This window comes from Capricornis sumatraensis, chromosome 19, assembly GCF_032405125.1.
Source record: "Capricornis sumatraensis isolate serow.1 chromosome 19, serow.2, whole genome shotgun sequence".
NCBI classification, from domain to species: Eukaryota; Metazoa; Chordata; class Mammalia; order Artiodactyla; family Bovidae; genus Capricornis; species Capricornis sumatraensis.
In genome coordinates, this window is record NC_091087.1 from 51,579,828 (window position 1) to 51,597,087 (window position 17,260).

General features: G+C 40.8%; 1 protein-coding gene across 2 annotated transcripts in view; it reads right to left on the reverse strand.

The window, feature by feature from the left end:
* Window positions 1-968: 968 nt before the first annotated feature.
* Window positions 969-17,260, reverse strand: part of EGLN3 (egl-9 family hypoxia inducible factor 3) — a 29,474-nt gene continuing 13,182 nt past the window's right edge. For both annotated transcript variants that reach the window (XM_068991018.1, XM_068991017.1), the window contains exons 2-5: window positions 8,086-8,205; window positions 6,060-6,196; window positions 3,553-3,626; window positions 969-2,636 (exon numbers count right to left, since the gene is read on the reverse strand). In XM_068991018.1, coding sequence (XP_068847119.1) covers window positions 2,605-2,636; window positions 3,553-3,626; window positions 6,060-6,196; window positions 8,086-8,205 — 363 coding nt within the window. In that variant the 3' untranslated portion in view covers window positions 969-2,604. The remainder of the gene's footprint in view (window positions 2,637-3,552; window positions 3,627-6,059; window positions 6,197-8,085; window positions 8,206-17,260) is intronic.

Sequence of the window (17,260 nt, forward strand, 5' to 3'; positions counted from 1 at the left end):
TCTAAAAATCCTGAGTCATGTAAAGAAGAAAAACAAAATCATATCTGAGTAGGTAATTCATGATTCAGATAGCCCAACAGCTAATTGGTATTAACTACTCTACTGAAGATCTATTTAATGCACTTAGGTAAGACTTTTTATTTCCATGAAATTGGATCTTTGGTCCAAAATTTAATCTCCTGCCAAGGACTCTGCACTATGTAGGTGACGTAACATGTCATTGCCAGGAATATAAAGAAATTGATCTGATTATTTGCTAAATAATGTTTCTTCATCAGGGCTAAGTCCTCCTCTAAGTGTGCTGTCAAAGAGAGGAGCAAAAAGCAGTCACTATTAGTTGTATCTTCCAGGACTCCAATTCAGCCATGAAAAAAATCAGTGCACTAAAAATTGATTTGATATATATATTATTAGGTTATAGGACCTTTGTCCGGAAGGAATAAGCAAGGCCTACGAGGTCTGATCTTTTGTAAGTAAAAATATTAACTAAAATGAAAGATATAAGACATAGCATTGGAATGATATGGTATTCCTTCAAAATATCATCATTATCATTCTCATGACATTAATAATCATGGAAGAAAACTTATCTACCATTACAGGGAACATAAAATTCCTAATAAACAGCTTTGTTTCTTTTTCTCTTGCTTAAGTTTTTCAAAACTGTTCTGAAGGAGGAATGTAGTCTGTCCTGTCTAAAGCTATTCTTACATTACTCCCATGGTCCCTGGACCCAGAAGGACAGAATCCTCCTCAGTCTTCAGATGCACTGTGGTCAATGACCTCTTCAAACAGGTAAACAGATAAGAGAGGACACTATGACCAAAGCTTTCTATAACCTTTAGCCTAAATTTACACATCAACAACAAGAGAAAGGTGTGTGTGCACAAAAATGCTAGTGAGCCCTTCCTGCCCAAGATGGAGGAAATGAATCAAACCATTAAAAGGCTAAGGCAGGAGAATGAGTTTATTCAACAAGTATTTACTGAGCCCTTACTATATGCCAAGCACTATTTTATGTGCTAGGAATACATTCCATTGATTAAAAAATACAAAATCCCTGTCTTCATTGTGCTTACACTCTAGAGGAAGGATACCAGACAATGAACATAATAAATAATTTACATAGTAAGTTAGAAGGTAATGAGTACTACAGGGGAAAAAAAAATAGAGCAATTGTGAGAATGAAGACAATTCTTATTTGGAAAATTTCCCAAACTGGACACGCACAAAAATATGCTTTTTCCTTGGAAAGTCTATGTACCTGTCAGTGAGAAAAGAAAATATTTCTGGCCCCTTAATGTTCATGGGATTTTCAAGCAAGAAATTACAGGGGTTTTAAAAATATGAAAGTGGAATTGAAAATTAAGCAGAGTAACTTTCATAAAAGAGGAGCTCCATACAGAATTTGTGAGGCATTGGAATCTGTGTTTACTGCTGGAGAATTTCCCACAATTCTAGCAAATTCTATGATTCTGGCCACACTGCCAACCACAGAAGATCTGGAGAGTCAAGTGTCGAAGAGGCTTACCAGGGTCAGAAAATGTGGAAGAACTCAAGTAGCTTTCCAGGATTTTTTGTTTTATTTTCCATTACCTTTTTTAGAATACAGCCTAGTTTTTGTGATTTTCTTGTTTCATTAGAGAAGAGTGAGGTCACTAAAAATGAAAAGTGAAAAACAGGAATGCCTACATTTCCAACTCCATCTCCAATCTCAAATTGTTTAAAATGCACACGTTTATTGTATATCAGCAGACCCAGGTTTTTTGACACCATTATCAGAGGTTGTTGGCTCTGAACTACCAGGAAGATTTTTTTCCCCCTTTGATTTAAATTCAAATTGTATTTCAACAAAGCAACCAAAATAATTAGTGAATTAGGTTCTCTATGTAAGAAGTGAAAATAGAAAATAAATGGTGTCATCTTTGATCAGAAAGTTGTATTTCAGCAAGATGGGGCAGAGGCAGCAAGTCCAGGTTACAGGACCAGGAAAAGGGAGTGTCCACCCACAGGATACTTAGAAATTGATTACTAAAACAGCAGCCTGTTCTAGAGGTAATAATGTCATTAGGTTGTGATAATTCTCCAGAAACCCCAATAGCCCAGGATCAGGAACATCTGGAAATTGTTCAGATGACACACATTTGTTTCCTGTGTTAAGGCTTCAGTGATGCCTCTCCGTGGCACCGGTCACCATTTTCTTTCTTTGCAAACCTCCTCCTTTCAAATTAGAAAGTGTACATAAAGTGCAAGTAAGACTCAGTCCCTCGCCCGTGCTTTCAGGTTCTTGCTTTGATAGCCAGGATTACCAAATCTAACAATTAAACCGCTGGCCAACTAGGTTGTCTGCAGGTATTTCTGGAGTTAGCAAATGAGTTCATCTGGCAAAAAGTGTCTGAAGGTAGGTGCAGTCTTGGCAAGAAAACACAAAGTACCATACACGAGACAGGGATCTGAGTGATGCAAGCAGTGGGGGGCGGGGGGGGGGGAGGGTTCCTTGTCACCGAGTCACTGAAGAAGAGGCCTTCTTTGGATCTCAACTCTTAAAGCAAATTCAGAAACTGTTACTAAAAGTGAATGAGGCCAGCGGATTTCAGAGCAGGGTCAGTCCTCAGTAAGGGCAGGTTCAGTCTTCCCTGGGTTAGGAACAGAAAAGAAAACAGAGGTTAAGGAGCCAGATCTGATGAACCTCATGTCACAAACGTCACCCCTAAAACCTCTAGCAAATGCTTCCCATCTCATAGAACAAAGCTGAACAAAGGACCTCCTGATGTATTTTCTTTGGTATTTGCTAGGGAGACTGTTCAAATAGGTCATGATGTTACATGACCTATTACATGATGTTACATTCAATAGGTCATGTAACATTACATGATGTTACATACATGTTTACTGTAGGATTTCTTAGGTTAATTTTTCTTGATTAATATGCCCATAAACACAGTTACTCTTCAAGAAAGAGATATTGTACGTAACAATTCCCACACTTGGGGACCAGGAATTTACCTTCTCACAAACTATTCATAACATGTCTTTCAATATAATGTATTTTGGGAAAATATGCCTTATAATACTGGTTGGAGGGGACAGGAAAGACATTAAGTCATATTCAGTTTATATTACATGAGCCTGGTTTTTATACTGAAAGTCACATTCCTATACCAATATAATAAATGAACCATGGTGGTTGGGTTCCATTGCATTTCCTTTGTTATTACAAAGCCAAAACCATGGGCAAAATTTAATGTTATATTTGATGGGTGAATATTAATGATCAAAAGTTAACCATATCCCATCTATTACAAACTGTCCCACAGTCAGTGGGCATTCACCAGGGACGTTCTTTGCATTTTTTTTTCTGTTTTTTTCAGCAGAGCTAAGGCCAGGGTTTCAGAACTAAGTCCGTCATGATGTCATTTATATGTATGTGTGTGTGTGTGTATAGATAGATGGCTGAGACTGAACAGAGTACATTAGCATATACATAAAAAACTTAAATAAAAATAATGGATTGACTTGAGCAAAAGTCACAGAAAATTATCAAACACATACTAGTTAAATTCCTGAATTTCTTTTTGGCTTCTGCCCTTTCTTCAGCATCAAAGTACCAAACAGTCATGGCGTATCTGTGAAAGGTAAGAAGATATTAGAAAAGAGGTTTAAAAATATGACCAAAAATAAAAATACTATAAATTTCACATAACAGACATTTGTAAAGCCAACATTTAAAAATTTTCCTACTATCAGAAGTCCATCCCAATTTTAATTTAAAATAAACGTCTCTGGTTTCAAGTCTATTTAAATGTAATAAAACATGTAAGGAATTCCAAGTATGCACCACCCATTATCCTGGGCGCTGGGAATTGAAACTGTCCTGTGAATACAGCAGCCTCTTTCTCAAGGAGCTCAGGCTCTAGCAGGGAGGGGAAAGGCAATTGAACAAATAATACAACAGGTCCAGATGAACTACACAAGAAAGGGCTGGAAGCGAATCATTCAGCGAATCATTCAGCTAAAGCCTGAGGGACCTAAGCTGGTGGGGAGAACACAGAGATGAGGAGTGAAGCTTTTGAAGAATAACTTATCGAATGACAGGACGTTAAAATTCTTGACTTTTGTCTTTAGTTTTGGATGCTGAGGCAAAGAAGCAATGGGATATTGGTACCGACACGTTTTCTACTATGTCCCATTTATGGGCTAGACTATACAGGAGTAATTTTATGTATGAGTTTCCAAAAAGTTTTGTTTCATTTTTAGTAGTAGTTACTGGAATTTCTATAGGACTTGGATTTTTCCAAAGGCTTTCCGTCAACATGTGGTGTTAAGGTTTCCCCTGTGACCCTAGTCATAGAGGAACTGGGGAGGAGCAAGGAAATTCTGCACAAATGACAAGGACCGATTACTGTACCCCATTAATAAGCCACAAACAGGCTTTGGTGGGAGAAGTAGTTATCTGTTCTCCTAGGGCACATCCCAGTTTGACATTTCATAGGCAACTCTGTGTGGGGCTAAAATCTGTCACTTCTGGAGGGGGACACATAAACCTTGAACACTTAACACCTGTGACTTTAATTTAATTAGTCTTGTTAAGGTTTAGTCATTATCTTTTCCACCCAACCTCTCTCCTCCCTGCCCCCAACTGTTATTCCCAATTTAAGCTGCACCCCACAGCGCTCCAGTACCACATGGTTTACAGCTTTGGCCATAAAACAGATGCAAATGAGATAGAATCTGAAATTAAGATATATCAAGAGTTTCTGGGCATCCCGGGTGGCACAGCAGTAAAGAATCCACCTGCCAGTGCAGAAGATGTAAGAGATGCAGGTTCAATCCCTGGAGGATCTCCTGGAGAAGGAAATGGCAACCTACTCCAGTACTCTTGCCTGGAAAATTCCACGGACAGAGGATCCTGGAGGGCTACAGTTCATGAGGTGGCATGCTGCTGCTGCTGCTAAGTCGCTTCAGTCATGTCCGACTCTGTGCGACCCCAAAGACGGCAGCCCACCAGGCTCCCCCGTCCCTGGGATTCTCCAGGCAAGAACACTGGAGTAGGTTGCCATTTCCTTCTCCAATGCATGATAGTGAAAAGTGAAAGTGAAGTTGCTCAGTCATGTCCGACTCTTAGTGACCCCATGGACTGTAGCCTACCAGGCTCCTCTGTCCATGGGAGTTTCCAGGCAAGAGTACTGGAGTGGGGTGCCATTGCTTGGACATAAATGAGTTGGACATAGTTGGACATAAATGACTAAGCACACACACACAAGAATTTCTATATTAATAGTAAACAATACTAAATTGTTCTGTTACTCTGAAAAATCTTCCTGTGCGTGATCTAAAGAAAGGAGTCTGAAAAATCCAATTGTTGGGACATGTTGGGTACAGTAAACCCAATCCAATTTTAAGCTAAGAAAAGGGGGAAAAGGAAAAGAAGTCAGAACAAATTCCTCTTTCTTCTTTTAAAAATTAATTTATTTTTTAATTGAAGGATAATTGCTTTACAGAATTTTGTTGTTTTCTATCAAACCTCAACATGAATCAGCCATAGGGATAAATATATCCCCTCCCTTTTGAACCTCCTTTTAAATTTTATTAGAGCATAGCTGATTTACAATGCTGTGTTACAAATTCTTCTTTCTATTCTCAAGGTTTTTTCTCTGCTTGTAACTGGCAGCTTGTAAACTCATCCAGAGTTAACCAGATAGGATTTCTGACATGTGGCAGCCAACATTCTCTAGGCATAGTTCAACATTAGGCTTTTTTTTTAAGGGAGGGTGGTGAGCAAGAAAGAAGAGAAGAGAAAAAAGGGCTCTGGGAAATTTGGAATCTGAGACTCTCACTTAATGGAAAACGACTTGTTAATAGTTGAAACCAACGTTAGACTTTATACGTTAAAGAAGCCACAGTTTCTCCTTTAATTTTTATTGACTTCGAACAGGTTTGCTCTCTGCTTAGGGGGATGGTTGGTCTTTTGTCTGTAAACAACACACATTTGAGAATTTTCTGGGAACTGGGGTTGGTCCAAGAAGCTTCTCAAGAGCAGTCGTGGCCCTGGCTGTTACCTGGTCGCATAGGAGGGCTGGACTTCATGTGGGTTCCTGCGGTCTGACCAGAAGAACAACAGTCTGTCAAAAATGGGCTCCACGTCCGCTATGAATGATTTCCCTTCTGGAAATATTCGCAGGACCCCACCATGTCGCTGAGGGCCACAAAGAAGATAGATTACTTCCTAGCCTCACACACAGTTCATTAACAATGATACTTCAGTCTCATCTAGAAACAAAGCTATCTTCCAACTGCCACTGCTAGCATATATTATTCCCAAATTTTAACTCCAGTGCCATCCTGTGTATTAAATGTTATCTTAAACTTGACTAGACATACTGAAGTCATACTGAACGAAGTCTTCTCACCCCCACAATCTCAAAGCCCATGGACACAAAGTAGAGTTCTACTAGGTCAGTTATACAGACTTGCCAATATCTGACTGTTTGACCCATAACCTCCTCCCCGCCCTAGCCATTTCATGTAATTCAATCTAATATTAACAGCTCCAGAGGGCAGTGACCACATATAACCTCCCCTTCAATTAGAATTTACAGTTTTCTTTTGAGTTCCCCATCTCCTATCTGATTTCATCAGTTGGAAGTTACACGCTCTTTTTTTTCTGAATGCTCAGACCACCTTATCTGTATCTCTCATGACATATACCACTCACTCTACCCCTCGAATTATATTTTTTTACATGTACATCCAATCTGTCCTACTAGAATAATCCTGTCAAGGTAGAATTCTGGTCTTATATGTTGATGGTTCCCCACAGCATGATGCCTGGCACTAGCAGGCACTCAAAAAATTTTTGAATGATTTCAAACTTTGTGATTTATCATCACTGATCTGACAACTTGACTCTCTTGCCTATAACACTACCTTTCAAGATTTTAAAGGATAACTAAGGAATATATTTCAGTCATGTTATCAAATAGGGAACTGACACAAACCTTGTCACTAATTCACTGGTTTCCCAGGTTTACTTTTTCTGACCCCAGATAAAATATCCTTGCTTTATGACAGCTAGTATCTGGCCTAATGAATAGGAAATGGAGATGCAGAAGGTTCAAAAGCCAGATAAGCTTGAAAAGTTCTCCAACTTCTCAGACTCCTAAATCATCCTTAACTTTTAAAAAACATACAAATTCCAGACAAATGTCTGTGAGCATGGCACCAGACTTTATATCTCTATCTATATATATGTTCAAAAATATGAAAATAAGCTACAAAACCTTTGGCATTCACAATCACAGTAAACCATGGCAAGAGGCCACCAAGGAGACATTTCACCCAGAGAGAAGACTGTGTGGGAAACGTCACTTGGGGATGTTTTAACATCCTACGGTTCTATTTTTGTGAAATTCTCTCAGCGTTGCTCCTGGCAGGGAAAAGTATATATCTTATTCCACAATGAGAATCAAGAATCCTATCTGCTCTGGATTAGACTAAAAACACTGATCCCAATTTTTTAAAAAATAAAGTACCTTCTCCTCATCAATCATCAAATTATAACCTATAACCTAATAAAAGCTCTACTCACCCACCTCCATCAAATTAACTTTACATCTATTATTTTCATCTCATCAACTTTAATACTAAAACCATAGCAGGAAAAAAGGATAATACGAAATAGAAAAGATTCTTCAGTGGGAATTATGAACTCCAAACTCTCCTCTGCTGCTGCTGCTGCTGCTGCTAAGTCGCTTCAGTCGTGTCCGACTCTGTGCGACCCCATAGACGGCAGCCCACCAGGCTCCCCCATCCCTGGGATTCTCCAGGCAAGAACACTGCAGTGGGTTACTCGCATTTCCTTCTCCAATGCATGAAAGTGAAAAGTGAAAGGGAAGTCGCTCAGTCATGTCCGACTCCTAGCGACCCCAGGGACTGCAGCCCACCAGGCTCCTCCACCCATGGGATTTTCCAGGCAAGAGTACTGGAGTGGGGTGCCACTGCCTTCTCCAAAACTCTCCTCTAAGTCATCTGAATTCTTTTCCTGTGGTTTCTCAGCCCTCCCTCTACTCGCATTATTCCAAGTACCTTGGCATCCCAGTTCTTATTCAGATAGTAGATGCAGGTGATACAGCGGCCGTCACCGTTGGGGTTGTCCACATGTCGAACATAGCCTGTTCCATTTCCTGGGTAGCAAGCCACCATTGCCTACAGAGAAATCCAAAGGAAGCTGGTTACCAAAGCTGAGCCAAGCATCTCCCACCAGTGAAGACCTGAATAACATAGCCTCCTCAGCCGCTATGGGACACAGGTATCTGCTGGCCTCTTCAGTTTGTGTACAGTGCATAAATTTGGACTCTTCAGCATATGACATTAACAACCAAGTTATATCTTACTGTTCAGCCCAGTGGAAAGCAGTTCAACAATAATCGCACAATTCTAGAACATTTTAGACAGCATCTATGCTGTCATTAGAATGTCCTGCCCCTCTTAAATCTTTCTTTTTGAAAAGGCAGGTTCTGGGTTCCACCCTAGACCCAGAAGATCAGAATCACTAGGTTTAGAGATTATGCCTTACTAGCAAATGCCCCAGAATCACTGAATCAATCACTATCTTAGATCAATGGCTAAGATACTTGCATTTACAAAGACACAGGAACCAATCACGAAGGAGGAAAAGGTTAGGCCTGCTCAATAAAATGCTCAGGACAAGAAAAAATAGGGAAGGGCCAATGGAAACCGTGGCCCAACTTGCCAGCATGTGACGCTCAGTCGTGTCCGATTCTTTGCGACCCCATGGACTGTAGCCTACCAGGCTCCTCAGTCCATAGAATTTTTCAGGCAAGAGTACTGGAGTGGGTTGCCATTTCCTTCTCCAGGGGATCTTCCCGAACCAGGGAACGAACCTGGGTCTCCCGCATGGCAGGCAGACGCTTTACCATCTGAGCCACCAGGGAAGCATAAATGACAGTCAAATCCAGTTCAGAGAAGAAAACCCACAGACATCTTAATGCATTTTTCAAAGCTTGTCTTTTTCCTATTGAGAATTATCAAATTAAATGATTCTCTTCCTTTTGCCCAAACACTACCTGTATCATTCAAGTGGAGAAATAGAGAAAGAAGCCAAACTAAAAATCCTACTAAAAATTAGTATTAGGGAATTACTATGAAGAAAGTAACAAACCTCTAAATGTTCCCTGGAAAATTTATAGGAAGGGATAGAAAAAATTAGACAAAGTGTAAAAAGCCAGTTATTTTCACAGGAGACTGCCTTGTTTCTAAAATATCTTCATAGGGATGAGATACTCGCAGGGAAGATATTGGTAACATAAGATGAGAAAAGGGGTATGTTTCCTTTTTGTTTGCTGATGTATTCTTAAGTGCCTAGAACAGTTCCTAAAACATGGAACCTATCTGTTTAAATTTTACTTTGGAGGGGTGGACACACACCACAGTGCTTGTAGGATCTTAGTTCCCTGACCAGGGGTTAAACCTGTACCCTTGGCAGTGAGAGCTCAGAATGCTAACCACTGGACCATCAGAGAATTCCCTTTTTCTGATTTGCTTTTGTTTTAAAATTTGATAAGTAAATGAATGATTAGTAGGCAGGTCTTCCCGCTAAAGAGTAAGTTTATTTTCTACCTAGATCAGTAGGGATTTTGTCATTTTAAAAGCACATCTTCAAACATACATGTAGCAATTCAGTTCACAATTTCCTTCACAAATGGAAAGACTGTTTCATTGGTGAAATACCAGTCAAGTAGAGCCCACACTAAGGCACTAGTGGCTCAAGAATTAGCTTCAGTGCCGTGAGTGCCAAGTCACTCCCAGTGGTAACATGAACACACGAACGAGGCATGTACCTAAAAGGCCTCACACACACTGCATACTAGAACAAAAATAAGGCTGAAGAGTAACTCAGTTTTACAGTGATCTTAAGACTTAAATTACCATATCTCTCCAACTCTGTATCCCCATGCAGCTAGCAATCCCCATATCCTATCTTTGAATGTCAATGCAATGCCATCTTAAAGCTAAAGTTAGACTGTTAGCTTGAACATCTTTCAGAGATGGAATTCTGAGGTTACTGCAATTGAGATTTAACAAATGATACCACCAAGCAAAGGATGGCTTGGGGAAAAGTGATTGGTAGCAGATAGAAATGATGGGCCTAGCTAGGGAAGAGATGAATGAAGTCGACTATAATGACTAGGGAATTACCCATCCCTGGAAGCAGCTATTAGGATTATAAGAGCCACCACTGAGCCAATAATGAACGTCACTTAAGCCACAAATAATTAGAGGCTAGATTCCCTACCAACTCAGCCTCTCCCCACTGTGAAGCTCTGAAAAGAAGAAAAAGTACTCCATCAATGCTACATAATCTTATGTTCTTAAACAGCTCTACTCTAAGGAAAAGGTCAGTGGTCTGGATGCCTGCCATCTAATTCACCCTGCAACTAATTATGTGATTCCAGGCTTGGTGTCTTTCCTTTAAAGGGCTTAGGTTACCTGGCCTCTGATGGTCCAAGAAGGTCTTGCACTCTATCTAGGCATCACCCCTACAAGCAGCAACAGAGTTCTTTGGGGCATTAGGAAGCGCTTATCTGCCTCAGGACTCAGCTTAGATTAAAAACTGAAAAAAAAAAAAAAAAGATACAAACTCACAAAAGTACCTCCTTTATGAATTGCTGCATCTATAAAACATACCCAGAGTGAAGGAGCTGGCACATTCCAGGGGATTTATTTTTAGAACAAAACTCCTAATGTCAGCAAAGTATCTGATTGATTAAGGGAGAGAAACAGAATTTTTCTGGCCAGAGTGAATCTTCACCTTCTCTTTTGGTTCCTGAAACCATAGCATCAACTTCAAAACAATGGAAGGAAATCACTGTGAGCCTCAGTGGCCCTGTTGAAACCACACAGGCCAGTTTTATCAGTGTTTTCTGGACAAGAGCCACACGAGATGGGTCTTGGCTTGGGCACATTCCCAATATTTGTTGGGTTCTGACATAGTCCAAAACCACAGAGGCTAAGGATGCACTGAGAAGCAAGGCTCACTTCAATAACAAGCCACACGTTTCTGTGCCAAATCGTGCACGGGGCAGAAACAAACCCCGGAAACTGATCAGGTCAACGGAGCTGCTATCCAAACCTCATCAAGCAGGGAAGGGCTTTAGACTGGACAGAGGAGAACGCTCCAGAACAATAAGAACATCACCAGAGTATTTCAGGATCAAGTGACGAATGTGCTGCGCAGTTAACACTGAAACCCATCAGCAGGAAGTTTCACTTATCACTGACTTTTTACTCATCAAAACTTCTGGACTAGATTAATACTTGAAATTTATAAAAGTTTAATAAGGTGTTAGTGTGACCAGCACTACACATACAATTTAGTCCTATAGTTCTAGCCTTGGATGTGCTGATAAGTCCACATCCCTTTATGCATTCACCATCCCTTCCTCTGGCCCCACTGCGCACTCCTCCACCCACTCCCTATCCCCACTTCATCCCCAGAAGCCTCTCTACAACTTTTAACAGAAGAAAATGAGTGGAGAGGGGTGAACCCCTCCCAGGCTTCCAGACTGGCTCCAGACCAGAGACAGGCGCTCTGGATACCTAGGCGGCCACATTCCAGCAGGAAATGTGTAACGATGCTTTGAAAATGTACACAGATGTAGAACTTTAACAGCCAAACCCAAGTAACAAAATATGCTCCCCAAATGCTGCAGGTGGAAGAGAAAACAGGGTTTCTGTTAAGAGCGCTTACTAAGTCGGCTTTGTGAAAAGCCATATCTCATCCATCCCAAAGGTAAAGTTGAAAAAGGAAAGTGCAGGATTTCCATCCCAGCGCCTAAACAGAATGCTCTTAATTGAAACCAACCACAGCTCCGTATACACCACTTCAAAAAACTGGTGTTGGCAACCTCCACTGTCCATTTAGCAATGAGGATCATTTTAGATCCACAGGTCGGAAAGGGACACATCTGTCCCATCCTCTCTTCCACTCAGACTCACCACTTCATTAAAAACAGTCAGCAACATAGATTTTCTACAGAAATGTACTATATATATATATATATATATATATGTATATATATCATGACTTCAGCATCAGTCACTAGTATGACTTGATCTTAAGGTAGAGAGTGAAGTTTTATAGAAATTTTAACTTAGCACATTAAAACAGTAATCATCTCATTTTACTTGCCAAGTTGATAATAAATATGAATCCATTTTGAAAAATTTGCTAAAAAGAGCATAACTTTGAAGCTGCCAGGTTGAATAACTTTAAACTGGTATTTTGGTCTACTGCCAAATACTAAGCCCCTCCAACTGTGAAACAGAAATGCCAGCCAATCTTGGTAAAGATTTGTTTTGAATTATGGAAGGTCCCTAAGCAGAACATACCTTTAATAAAATGCAACCTAAATACAGAATAACCTGTATCTAACCTGTTCACATCTCAGTTTTCTCATCTGTAGAATGGGTTTATGAGGACTGAAGGTGTAAAACACTCAGTGTAAGGCCTGGCACATACCAAACACTGCCTTGTTGGTATTGTGTCCAACTCTTTCCGATCCCATTAACTGCAGCATGCCAGGCTTCCCTGTCCTTCACATTTCCTGGAGTTTGCTCATACTCATGTCCATTGAGTCGGTGATACCATCCACCCATCTCATCCTCTGTCATCGCCTTATCCTTCTGCCTTCATCTTTTCCAACATCAGGGTCTTTTCCAATGAGTCATATCAGGTGGCCAAAGTAATGCAGCTTCAGCTTCAGCATCAGTCCTTCCAATGAAGGATCAGCTTCAGCATCAGTCCAACCAATATTCAGGGTTGATTTCCTTTAGGATTGACTGGCTTGATCTCCTTACTGTCCAGGGGACTCTCAAGAGCCTCCTTCAGCACCACAGTTCAAAAGCATCAGTTCTTTGGCACTCAGCCTTTTTTTTTTTTTTACTGTCCAGCTCTCACATCCATATGTGACTACTGGAAAAACCATAACTTTGACTATATGGACCTTTGTAGGCAAAGAAATGTCTCTGTTTTTTTAACAGTCTGTCTAAGTGTGTCATTGCTTTTCTTCCAAGGAGCAGGCATCTTTTAATTTCATGGCTGCAGTCACCATCCACGTGATTGTGAAGACCAAGAAAATAAAGTCTGTCACAGCTTAATGTCAGCTATTTTTAAAATATGCACTGATGATGTGCACGTTTGTGTTCCCCTCAACTGGGGCTTCAGAATGTCTCCGCTCAGGGAATCTGATCCTACCTAAGTGTTTTGCAGCTTCAAAAGCAGGGCTGAGAAACTCACATAGCCTGTGGGATTTGCAAGTAACAAAATATTGAAGGGTTCCCTGGTAGCTCAGCTGGTAAAGAGTTTGACTGCAATGCAGGAGACCCCAGTTTGACTCCTGAGTCAGGAAGATACCCTGGAGAAGGGATAGGTTACCCACTCCAGTATTCTTGGGCTTCCCTGGTGGCTTAGATGGTAAAGAATCTGCCTGCAACGCGAGAGACTTGGGTTTGATCCCTGGGATGGGAAGATCCGCTGTAGGAGAGCATGGCAACCCACTCCAATGTTCTTGCCTGGAGAATCCCATGGACATAGGAGCCTGGCAGGCTATATTTATGGGGTCACAAAGAGTCAAGACACCACTGAGCGACTTTAACTTACTTAAGATATTGAAGCCAATCAGGTATATATGTGTCAGAACTCTGAAATGTGAGCTATGCTACCTACAACTAGGGAATTTTCTATCCTTGGCAATGAGAGGCAGACATTAAAAATCTTCAGGTTTTAGGAGGGTAGCAGGTAACTGAACCAGATTTGTATATAAACTGTCCTGAATATTTTTAACCCTAATTGTTAAATCAGAGCCACAAAAAAACAAAAAACAAACAAAAAAAAACAGGCTGGATTTTGAGATCACTGTCTATGGCCCAGGAACTGTCTGTGACACTTCCTTAGCTACACAGGGGAGCTTTCCCTGTCTCTCTTTACCAGGCTCAGCTATATCCTTCACTGCCATCCACACTGCACAGGCCTTCACCAAACCTCTCTCCCCTCAAGTCCTTCCACCACATCTGCTCCAGACACAGCAAAGGGGACCCAGGATCCTTCCTCACTATACCATAAGACACCGACCACACAGAATGTTAGATGAGTAAAGACTTGAGAAAAAATACACAAGACCATGCGCCTTGTTTAGCTTGGAAAAACAGCCAAGCAATCAGAGTGGAGAATGTAATAGATGAAGTTTACTGGCTAGAAATGGGTCCAATTTATATTACATAATCAAATATCATATGATATCACTTATACATGGAATCTTAAAAATGAATGATACAAATGAATTTATCTACTAAACAGAACTCACAGACCCAGAAAACAAAACTTATCGTTACCAAAGGGGAAGGGAGGGGGATAAATTAACAGTTTGGGATTAAAATATACACAGTACTACATATAAAATAGATAACCAACAAGGACCTACTTCATAGCACAGGAAACTGTACTCAATATCTTGTAATAAACTATAATAGAAAAGAATCTTAAAAATAATATATGTGTGTGTGTAGATATGTATGTATAACTGGATCATGCTGCTGCACACCCAAAATTCATGATATTATGAACTAACTATATTTAAAGAACAGTAAACAATATATATTACCTAAATCACTTAAATTCATACAATATTCACAAGGCATGTTTACAAAATAATTGCAACTACACAAAGCCTTCTCCAAGAGTTTCAAGAAAATGTCACTAAACAGTTCACATTGCTGCCAGTTTTAGAAAAAAGTCAGCTCTCAATGTGTTGCTGAACAGAAGCAGAAAAAGTGCTTTAGAGTCTTTATATTCATTCTAGCTTCAGAAAAAAGTATACAAACTGTCACTAGATATCTTGGCATCTTGCTTGTTAGCTATCTGGTTAGTTAAGAGCAAGTCTAGCTATTTCCTTTCTCCTACTGCCCAAGTTAAAGACTGATGTAAGGGAATGAAGAAGAAATAATGGGGAAAATGCTCTTGGTGGGCAACAACAAGAGCTGGATCCAGCTACCACGTTCCCCTTCCCAGAATTTCAGCATCTGACCATGCTGACCATGTTCAGAAAATTCAGAACATCAGGCAGTCAATATCCAAGAGGCAAGTAATCCTCCCAACAAACCCCAAGTTATTCTCACAAATATCTTCTACTAATTCTGTTTCTACACTGAGAACGTCTGCCTTCCTCACGCGCCTTATATCTGCACTAAAAATTCTTCTCCCTGAACCCACATGCCCAGAACTGTGCTACATATAACCTTACCCCCAATTTAGAACAATTGTTATGCCCCATACCTAAATTTTGTTGAAATGCAGGAGCTCCAGTAATTCTGAAAATGAAAAATCAGAAGTTATAAGCCATTCTCTGTGGCTCTGGTGAACTGGGCCTGCTGGTTCCTTCCTATCAGGCAAGAGCAGCCTGCCTAGAAAGGCAGGGAATTTACCATATTCACTTGAAAACCTGTCCTCAGGTAGACCTTTTTCATCAGCGTCCCTCTTTATTACGAACTTGGTCCTAACTTTGGGATCATTCGACAAACCATCAGCAACTTCAACAAACCATCAGCAACTATCAAGACTCTGAAACCTTCTCAGTTCTCTTAGCTCAGTGATAATAGCTCCTTCAGATTCTTACATTCAAGAGCTGGCTCCCACCCCACCCTCAGAAATATGCATATATATACACACACAGAAGCATGCCTAAGATTACAGAGGAGTCACAGGCCTGTAAGGTCTGACTGAACTAGATCAAAATTCTCTTGAGGGGATCCTGCACTTCGTGCATGAACCTGAGTGAATCACCCTGAACTTGAGGGAATCACCCTTCCCCCAGGAGCCACTGAAACTCTCAGAGACCAGGAATTTAAGAGACTATTGTCACTCCGTTTTGAATTGTGCTTAATTCCTCTCCTTGGAGGGGATTCAAGCAGAGCCCTGCAATTAAGCACAGTAAACAGGCCCGGGAACATCGGCACAGCAATACAGGCTGTTTGGGTTTGGGAAGGCAGCCCTTCCCGCGGAGGCCTGGCTCCGGGCCAGCAGGGTGACGGCTGAGTGACAGGGCTACGTGCGCTGCGTGAGGGTGGCAGCCAGCCCACACCCGAGCACAGAACCGGCACGGGAGCGCCCTCCCCCATCCCCACCCGAGTCACCAGAGAAATGTTCTCAGTAAGGGCTTCCTTGCAATTATGAAATCCCCGAAAGTCAGCCAGGCCCTGGGTTAAGGCCATTTAACCCTCTCCATTCCGAGACCTTTCCCCAAAATCCTAACAACTGTTATTTCCTGAAGACCCATGTAGCCAAGGAGCACTTGAGGGTGGCAATTTACACAGATTCTCTCATTTAATCTCCAGGTTAAGGGGAAGGTGAACTAGTGGCCATCTGTCCTGAGTCACCCTGCCCACAAGTTTTCAGTAGAAGTCGTTAACCCTGGAAGCTATCATAGGGATCTAGAAGTTATCCCAGTCCTACAGAAAAACAAATTCATGAGTAATCCTTAAGGCAGTATGGGTGTAGGAACTCCCCCATTTAACTTCCTTTGATGTGAGAAACAGACTTATCAGTAAATAAAACTTTACATGTGGCTTTCTAAAGGCTTTGAGCTGAAGAGGAAAAAAAAAAAAAGATTATGACCACAGGAATGTCAGAGAATTAAGTATGGTTGGCTTTAAATTTTCATCTGGAATGAATCCTAAAACACTTGAGGGAATCCATGATAACTTAAATACAGTTGGTAAGACAAGATTTTATTGAGTAATATACAAAAATATATAGTTACCAATCAAAACATGTCAAGAAAAATGCCTTGAAGCAATGTTCTTAAGAGAAACAGGAAACACTTTATTTGCAATTCCCAGTGAATTTGAAGAGACTTGGGATAGTCTAACTATGTTGGAAAAAGTCAAGTTAAAGAACTTTCTAGGAAACCAGATCTTATATTCACATTTGAATTTCAGCACTTGGAAATAGATCTGCTGAATGAAAGGAATGACACACAGCAAGTCCGAACCAGAATTCATGTAACTCAGGAGGCGCTTTTATTTACTGAACAAACATTTGTACGTGCCTGACACTGTTCTATGTGCTTCACAAATACTACCTCATTTGCTATTCATAGTAACTGCATAAGGTGGGGACCATTATCACCTCCGTTTTACAGATGAGGAACTGAGGCACAAGGAGTTTAAGTAACTGGCTTTTCGG